This window comes from Hibiscus syriacus, unplaced genomic scaffold (assembly GCF_006381635.1).
Source record: "Hibiscus syriacus cultivar Baekdansim isolate YM2019G1 unplaced genomic scaffold, ASM638163v2 tig00003721_pilon, whole genome shotgun sequence".
NCBI lineage: Eukaryota > Viridiplantae > Streptophyta > Magnoliopsida > Malvales > Malvaceae > Hibiscus > Hibiscus syriacus.
This window is the reverse complement of record NW_024061981.1, coordinates 1040119-1050131: the sequence shown is the minus strand read 5'-3', so window position 1 is coordinate 1050131 and position 10013 is coordinate 1040119. Positions and strand designations below refer to the sequence as shown.

Here is a 10013-nt window from a genome sequence, read left to right as displayed (position 1 = left end):
AATAGAAACAAAAACAGTCAAACTTGTGTGTATGGATAAAGAGGAAAAGAAGCAGAGCGTGTTACCCGGTAGAATGATGAACGGCGATGAAACTGGCAACGGTGGCTTTATGCTTTGCTGCTGGTGGTGGCTGCGCGATGGTGGTTGGCGCTAGTGGAGACGCACAGTAGGAAAATCACAAATTTATATTGTCATTGCAGTCACCAATTTAAATCAACATCAGATAACTAAAATTTGGGGAAAATCAAAGAGGTGGATTTTTTTCATAGAAACTGTAGCATAGACTGCCATTTTGCCATTTGTTAGACAATGTTATCCTTTAAAATCCTCAAGTTGAGAAAATCGATAGAAAATGAACATATGATATTCTAATTAATTGCTTGTGTGCCAAAATTATCAAACTATAAAACAATCTGCTGAAGGTTCGATATGAAGGAATTGCTTCATATCATTAGCAATATTTGCAAATGTGAACTAATTTGGAACAAGCATGTGCAAAGAATGGACCCTAAATATACTTAATTGATTTTCTTCTTATCTAAATACCCTTTTAGCAACTGAGGCCTAAACTTGAATATTTTACCAATACTTTTATTTCCCTCCATGAAATAGACTATAACATGCTGATAATACAGTAAGAACTTGCAGTTTTGCTAATTACAAACCAAAAACGCATAAAACCAAATATACAACATCCATGATGACCTTAGTTAGTTTGCTATGTACAAACAAACACTTCTACAAGTGTTATCATTTACCACAACATCAAAGAAAAATAATTTCAATCAAAAGCATGTCTTTTGTATTTTTAGACAACCAACAGTTAAACAAGTATGAGCTTTCGAGTTTCAATGCAATGATGATTCCAAGGTGAAGATTCCATGTTATGATATCTGCAAGCTAAAGGGAATGCATACAAAATTATCAATCTATGGATCAAGTGAAACCAAAACAAAAGAAGCAAAGTTCATGGATTTCCCAATTCATTCATTTCATCATCTTCTTCTCCACCCAACAAGGCCAAAAGAAAATGCCTAGTGGTTGCTTATGAAAAACAGAGAAATGTCCAAAATTTTCGCTTATGAAAAACAGAGAAACGCCCAAAGTTTTCGCATATCAAAAACATAGAAACGCCCTCAAAAAGAAGTGTGTGGCGAAGAAGAAAGGCAAACCTGGTGGTTGGCCGAAAGAGTGCGACGACGACGATGGTAGCTTCTACTAGTGGTTGCGGTACGGTGGTTGTGTTGGGTTAGGGATTAGAAATGTGTAAAGGAGAAAAATAGCAGAGATCGGGAGTGAAGCCCCCAAAACATGTAAAGGAGAAAAATTAAAAAGGGATAAAGGTTAGGGGACTAATAGTGGTGTTTGTTAGCAAAAACGCCACTATTTCCAGACAAGTAGCGACGTTTATTTAATAAACACTGCTAAAATATGAGTATGTTGCGGCGTTTGTTAAAAAACGCCACTAAAGTATTAGTTTTTTAACGGCGTTTGTCTACAAATGCCACTATAGTATGGTTCTGTAGCGGTTTGTCGAAAAATGCCATTAAAATATGGCTCTGTAGCGGCGACTCTAATAAAAACGCCACTTCATTGTGAGTCTGTAGCGGCATTTTTTTACAAACGCCATTAATGTTTACCATTTTGTGGCGTTTTGCCTAAAAACACCGTAATATCTATAAATTTAGTGGTGTTTACATTCAAAACGCCACTATAGATCAATTTTGTTGTAGTGTTGATCTCTAAATCCTATAATACCATTCAATAATTAGCCACATTACTCAAATCACATCCATTTTCAAAAGCTTTGCCCCTAAACATTATCTTTAATAAAAAAAAGGGCACACCAAAATCATAACACACATCAGAACAACATATCAAGAAATCATAATAACGTCTTAAGGATGCTAAAAAAATGTTGTATCCCACAAATATTAATCTTATCTAATACGATTAAAATATATTTCTATGAAATTTAAGTTTTGAGCCGAGTTTATGGAGAATTTATCCTAAGATAATTATGAAAATATCTTTTTATATATTTATATGCTAGTAGTTAGGTTATGATAAAAGTATATGTGAAAAATAACATATGAAGTACTAGAATAATGGGATTTAAATTATTTTACTTTTATATTGTTAAATTGAATAAATTAATATTTTATTAAATTATATTTTTTATTTTGAAAAAATAGGTGAAGAAAATAAAAACTATATAAGTTAACTAAAAATTTAACTGTAAAAAAAAGAAAAAGTTAAAATATTTAATAGATAACTAAAACGACATTAAAATAACATAAATTAAAATGCAAATCTTATACATTAAAATAACATAAATTATTAGATTAGTATCTAATCATTAGTTTTGGTCCATTTTAGTATCTAAACTTTCAAATTTTTATCATACATAATGTTTGATTTTTGTTTCATTTTAATATATTGTCGTTAAAAATTTAGTGGAATTATTTTTGTTTCATTTTAGTATTTTGTCGTTACAAATTTAGCGGAATTATTGCAACTTGACACTTTTTTATGGATAAATAATATCATTCATTACTCAACTATCTTCTCACTCTTATTTTGTTCAGTGAAGTTTAATTTTTTTTAATTTAATTGTTTAACTTTTAAATGACTCCTAATTTAATCACTATGACTTTTAAATTTAATTTTTTTATTTTAATTATATATTGATAAAAATAATAAAAATATCATGTCACAAAAATATTATTAATAAATAAATTAGATTGATTAAATCATGAATATTTTGAAAGATGAGTACTTAAATTAAAAAATTTAAACTTTAATGACCAAAATAGGAGTGAGAAGATAGTCAAGGGATGAATAATATAATTTACCCATAAAAATATCACTGTAATAGTTTTGTTAAATTTTTAACCCGGTGTAAAATAGACAAAAACTAAACGTTAAAATATAATTTTAAAAAGATGCAAAATTTAGGTATTAAAACGGATCAAAACTGATAATTTAAACATTAAATACATAATTTACCCTATATCATATTAAAAGAATTCAAATAAACTCAGCTTTTGAATAGTTAAAGTATTATAATTATGAGTGTAAATGACCAATATACCCATATTAGCTTAAGACTGAAAATGGAGATGAAATTATATACATAAGCACAGACTAAGCCTGGCAATAATTTCACTTCTTTGAGTTTGAGGCCCACTATAATATCCCATTTATTTAAGTTTAGATACTTATTTTGTCACTCATCTATCACTTTGATTCTGTTTTATTCATTTAATTATTATTAGATTTTAAATTTTATTTAATATTATATTTTGATTTTGTTTTAGACATTTATCATTAAAAAATTAACGATTGTGCTTACATAGTATTACGTGTCAATCTTTTTATTTTTTATGTCCACATCATCATGAATTGTTATGTTTAAAAATGGATTTTATACGTCCAATCAAACAGTGATATGTACTAAAAGCATGATTTTTAAACTTGTAGCACTTAGCCATTTTTTTCTTTCTCACTACTTGTCTGCTTCTGGCTCAGCATATAATGGAAGTATATAGTCTGGCTCATCTGAATAACTCATTAATTATTCTAGTATTACCATATTCTTCGGAGAGCCTGTTGAGTGGGGTGATATTTTTTTGAACCATAAACAAACCTATGGCAACCATCATCCATGGGCTTCTTCATGTTAATATCTCTTCAACTAGTGTTTGGATTAATTCTTTAACAAGAATACACACATAGTCAACTTATTTAATTGAAAATAAGCATAATTATTAGTTGAAAACGTGACACCGTATCATGCAACACAAAGACAACATTGATAGACGCATCTAATAAAGAATGTGAAACTATACAAGTCTCTATGTATGATCTTTCGTCGATTTCTGATAGAGTTGGGACTGATGCAATCAAATTCTCAGTCGCTGTTATAATTTAATAATCCAATGTTAGAGTTTTGGTGAATCCAATTAATGACTCGGAATTAGCGTTTGATTTAATTAATTGATACGAATGGTGAGTTAACTATTAAACCTGATTATCCCCCAAATGGTCGCTTATAATTGTACCTGACCAAGCTGTCTTTTGTGCTAGCAAAACTCTGCCATCAAAATTGACTTTCACCATAGGAGCGATAGGGGGTTTCCACTGCACAAGAGGCACAGACGGGGCGGCCTGAATGCGAGATTTCAAATTGTGGAACTTCGAACAATGAGCCAAAATGAAGGTAACCAATTCCTCACTCAAAGTTAATTTTCTCTCATGGTAATATTTGTTCTGAGCGAACCAAATTGCCCGTATTGCAGTTAGAATTCTTCCATGCAACACTGCTGAGCAATTATCAACTAGCTAGCTTAGCCAATGGTTAATACACCATTGCCAAGTCACATTAGTCCAATGGTAGCCTAATTTTCCCCACACCTCAAGTGCTACAGGACATTCACAAATCACTTGCTCAGTAGTTTCAATTAAAGTAGGGTATATAGGACACTGAGGGTTACCCATTACACACTTCTGATATAAATTGCACATTGTAGGCACTAGATTATTAACAAATCGCCAACCATTGATCTTTATCTTGTTCTGACAATCGCTTGCTCATATTCGCTGGTAAACATTCGAAGTCTTGGACGAAGAACCAGCACTATTACCTAAGAGTAACCGATAGCCACTCCGCACCGTGTATAAGCTCGTATTTTCGTCACACCAAACCAATCGATCATCCAGATTCCCCACAGGAAGTGGAATATCCAGTATCTTCTCAGCTTCATCCATGGAAAAATGCTTCGAATTAAATCTTCCTTCCACTCCTTCCTAGTTTCATCAATAAGATCTGACACAATGTGAACAAAGTTTGATATTGGGGAAGAGATTTTAACCGGGGGAGAATTCGGGAGCCAAAAATCATTCCAAATGGAAATGGAGAACCCGAATCCAACGCGCCATCGTAATCCTTTCTCCAATAAACCTATAGTACTTTGCTTGCATGATTCTACCTGCTAGTGATGAGGAATCCCTAAGAAGCCGCCACCCTTACTTGGCTAACAGTGCGATATTAAATTTGGTAAGATCCCTAAAGCCAATTCCTCCTTCAACTTTCAGATCAAATAGCTTTTTCCAAGAGCAACAATGGATACCTCTTTCTTCTATTGACTTCTTCCACAAAAAACCAGCCATCACACTTTCAAGTTCAGAACACAAACTCTTAGGAAGAATGAAGTAGGTTATTGCATAAAGAGGCAACGCTTGGAGAACAGACTTAATAAATACCTTATTCCCTCCTTGAGACAAAAATCTAGTACTCCAGGAATGAATACGGGCCGTAAACTTCTCTTTAAAGTGAACAAAACCGACCAATTATAGCAGGTAAACCAAGGTAACGCTCAGGATTTAACGAACTACCAACCTCAAGAATTGGAAGAACATCTGATTGATTTTCCTCCACAACATTCGAACTGAAGAAACCTGATTTATCAAAGTTTATTTGTTGCCCTGAGCTTTGGCCATAAACCCTGATAATATTATTTATTACGCTCACTGCACGGCCACTGGCTTCACTAAAGATAAGGATGTCATCTGCAAAGAGTAGGCGAGTGACATGGGGAGCATACCTATTGATCGATACACCCTTCAGTCTTTCATAGCTCACAGATTGATGAATAAGGGATGGGAGACTCTTACTAAAAATGAGAAACAAATAAGGTCTCAAAGGATCCCCTTGCTGAAGCCCTCGTTGTGGATAAAACACTTCGCCCGCCCTGCCATTCTAAATAACCAAGTGTGATACCAAGCTCACACAACACCGTATAATCTCAATCCAACCTGAGGCAAAACCCATACGATTCATAACAGCCTAGAGAAATCCCCATTCCACCCTATCATATGCTTTGCTCATGTCCATCATGAGTGCAAAGTAACCCACATGACCCATACGCTTGTTCACAAACGAGTGTATTTTAAATTTGTTTATGTATTTTTTATTAAAATTTATTTTCGTCCCTTAAAATTTTATAACTTAAAGTTCGTTTTCCCTAAAGTTTTATAAATTCAAATTTAACCTGACATAAAATCATATGTTCGTCTCTGCGTGTGTGGTTAAAGCATTTTAATACTGCCCCAATCATATTTGTACAGTTCTAAAATATTATAGCAAAATATTATCAAAAAAATATTATAGCAAAATAATCTCTCCACTCTTTTCTAATCCATTCAAATTAATCTTTTTAATCAGCATTTGAATTACATCAATCAGCCTATTTGATTTTTGTAAAAAATGAAAGAAAAAGAAAGAAATGAAGTTAGAATATATTTTAAGATTAATTAATGTATTATTTAGAAAAAAAATCAATATCACTGTAGGCATGCAAAATCTCTTGAGCATTGCCATAGAAATGTTTAAATCTATGAACCCAAGTTTCATTTTTTTACCCTTTCATCAAGGGTAAAAAATAAATATTTAACGTTTTAAAAAGTCGTAAAATGAGGGTAACATTGTAAATAAAAAAATTAAGAAATTATAGACTATGAGAAATTATTTAGAGAAATGGACGACTATTACGGTAATTAATAAAGTTGTCGTAATGAAGAATTATTTTGATAAAAGCTGCCAATGATTTTATTCTATTTTTCTATAATTAAGAACTATATAATAAAAATAAAATTATAAAGATTAAAATAAAAATTAAGAAACGCTCGACTAGCTCTCGTAGCATTTCCATTAAGACTGCCTATTTTTCAAAAGAACCAAGGTTGGCTAGATAACATGTTCCGGGTGTATTTATTTATAAGAAATAATTAAATTGTTTTATTATAAAAATAAATTAATTTTAATATAAGCATAGTGATAGAATTACATAAGCAATGAGAGGGTCTCTGTTGCTGAGCTATGTACAATTAGGACTTGTTAGAAAGTTAGTTAGGTAGTTATTTTCGGACATGTTTTCACTTTTTAGGGGTTTGGAGCAGGGTATCAAATAGTGTTTCGAAAACATGATAGCGATCATGATATTATGATCGCGTCACCGTCCGAAGCCGATTTTTATGATTTTGCAGTGGGTCATGAATTCACACTAATCTCGGTTGATTGCGCCCGTAATTTAACGAAAAATGAACAATTGTACGAACAACGAGACGCAACATCTGTTATTCAACAATGGCACAGTTTTTTTTTTCAAGACAATGATGGGGAAGGAGGAAGGGGTAGGCAGAACTATTTTTGTTTAAGACAATAATGGGAGAAGGAGGAATGAGAGGAGGAATGGGAGCAGGAAGGGGGAGGCAGAACCAGAAAGATCAGGGAAGGGAGGAAAAAAGGTCGGGGAATGAGAGATTTATTTATTTTCTTTTTTAATAATTTTTAAAATATAATTTTAAAGGATATATTAATTTGAGATATCTCTCACTTTTAGAATTTATAATTTAATCCCTAGTTTAAAATGTAAATTTTAATTTTTATTTAATTTAGTCTTAATTTCAGTAATTTAAATTTATATAATTTAAATTTTTTAATTTTATTTTAATTATATTTATTTTAGTAATTTTAGGGTAAGTTGTGCGACATTTTAAAAAATTCACGATCGCGATACATGCAATAACGGCAATGACATCCGTTATGTCCGTAATCATAATAAACACGACGCGACAAAAAACGTAACCGCGAACGTAATTTAAAGCCCTCGTTTGGAGTTGTTTTGCAATCGTCTTTTCTGTAGGGTTTTCTTCCTCTTTTTCTTTGTTCTGTCGTTGGTTTCTTTCCTAATTCTTTGATATAGAGGCTTTGGATTTCAATCATGTGTTGTATCTACGTCCTTCAAATACTCTTGGGACAATGCTTTTCTAACACCAGCTCGTGGGATTTGAAAATTATAGTGTCTGGAGCCACTTGATGAAGATTGATTTGTTAACCAAAATCAAATTAGGGATGGTAGATGGCACCGGCACTTGCGATGACTATGATGCTTACTTATACTCTCAATGGGATATGTGTAATGCTGCTGTTCTTTCGTGGATTTTGAACACTGTGAGCATAGAGCTTTCGACGGGTATCATGTTTGCTTCTAGCGCGGAGGTGGTTTGGAAGGATATGAAGGAGTGGTTTGATAAGGTTGACGGGTCACGAATCTATTTCTTGCATCGAGAAATAGCAACGCTGAGTCAATGTGAATCGATTGTCTTCGGTTATTATACTTGTTTGAAGATGTTGTGGGATGAGTATGATACACTAGTGCCCTTTGAGTGTGATATTTCGCAATAGAACTCTATTCATTTGGTGCAGCAACGTCTCTTTCAATTTCTTACGGGATTGAACGAGACCTTCTCGGTGGTCGTAGTCAGATATTGTTGATGCAACATTTGCCTTCGGTGAATAAGGCCTATTCAATGATAACTCAGGAGGAATCGCAGCGTATTCATTTTTCTTTTACACCTGGTTCTGATTCGACGATTTTTTATTCTGTCTGCTCTTCTGATCGACGGTGTTTCACTAGCATCTGTGACTACTACAAGAAGAAGGGCATAAGCATGAAACTTGTTATAGGTTGATTTGGTTTCCTGCTGATTTTAAATTCACAAATGGACGAGGAGCTCAGGGAGATCGCATGGTTGCAGTTCAGACTTCGGTTTCTGATGAGGTTCAGCTGTAGAATGGTTCAGGAGGTGCTCCAGTTTTTACTCCAGTTCAGTATCAGTAGAGTTTTTACTGCTCCTCCGGTGACCTCATCTTTAAATGAAACTTTATCTACTTCTCGTAGTGATCTTTATCGGATTATTGACACTGGAGCTATTGATCACGTGCTTTGTGATTTTAATAGCCTGAGTTCACCTGTTGCTTGTCCTAGTTCTCGTATAATTCATTTGCCTAATGGAAAAATGACCCCCCGTAACCTTCCTTGGTACATATCGTTTGTCTTCTACAGAAATGCTTGAGAATGTGTTATTTGTTCCTCATTTTAACCATAATTTGATGTCAGTTTCTAAGATTACCCTAGAGTTACATTATCCTGATTTTTGTATTTTTCAGGATCTTTGCATTGGAATGACGAAGGTGATTGGTAGGGAATCTAAGGGATTGTATTACTTTCAGTCTGTTGGTACAAATTCTTCATCCAACTTGTTTTTATTTTTTAATGACAAGTGTATGCCTGCATCTAGAGTTGAGTCTGTAAAAAAGCCTTTGCTTACTAATACTTCTTCTCATACTTGTATTTCTAATACTTCTACAATCAATTATCTGTTCTTCGTCATGTCAGGTTGGGCATGCCTCCCTTCCTAAATTGAATAAGCTTGATTGTTTGAAAGATATGTCGTTTAATTCTTTACTATTCCAGCTTTTTATGTTTGTCCTCTTACCAAGCAGACTAGGTTACCTTTTCCTTCGAGTCATATCTAGTCTAAACAACCTTTTATTCTCTTACATCTTCATTTGTGGGGACCTTATGGAGTCTTAACCCATTGTGTTCATCGGTTTTTTTTACCATGGTTGAAGATTTTACGAGAATGAGCTGGATTTTTCTATTGAAGCATAAGGATGAAACGATCATTTATTTGAAATAATTTTTTACCTGCCAAAACTCAACTTTCTGCTATTGTTCAAACTATTTGCAGTGATAATGAGGGTGAATTTTTTAGTACTCACTATTCTTCTTTCTTTTCTTCTTTGAGAATAGTTCATCAGACTTTTTGTGTTCAAACCCCACAGTAAAATGGTGTGGCTGAGCGTAAGAACAAACACATTCTTGAGGTTGCTCGTCCTTTACGATTTAATTATGTTGTCCTTGTTAAATTATGGGGAGAGTGTGTTTCCACTGCATGCTATCTCACCAATTGGTTGCCCACGGTGTTTTGAAATGGAAGACTTCTTTTGAGCTTTTATATGCTAAATCTTCTAATTTGTCTTATTTACGTGCTTGTGGGTGCTTATGTTATGCAACCAAGCCTAATAATAGAGATAAGTTTACATCAAGAGTCATACATGATTTTCTTGGTTATTCCGCTACACAAAAAGGATATTTGTTGTTTAG

The 10013-nt window shown here is 33.3% G+C and overlaps 1 protein-coding gene across 1 annotated transcript; it reads left to right on the top strand.

The window, feature by feature from the left end:
- Positions 1-7915: 7915 nt before the first annotated feature.
- Positions 7916-8535, top strand: LOC120182402. The gene is made up of 2 exons (XM_039187393.1): positions 7916-8153; positions 8270-8535. The coding sequence occupies exons 1-2, from the start codon at positions 7916-7918 to the stop codon at positions 8533-8535; spliced, it is 504 nt and encodes a 167-aa protein (XP_039043324.1).
- The last annotated feature ends 1478 nt before the right edge of the window (positions 8536-10013 follow it).

Coding starts and splice junctions, on each gene's coding strand:
- LOC120182402 (XM_039187393.1), top strand. CDS start 7,916: ATGGTAGATGGCACCGGCACTTGCGATGACTATGATGCTTACTTATAC. Junction 8,154..8,269: donor AATAGCAACGCTGAGTCAAT/GTGAATCGATTG, acceptor CATTTGGTGCAG/CAACGTCTCTTTCAATTTCT.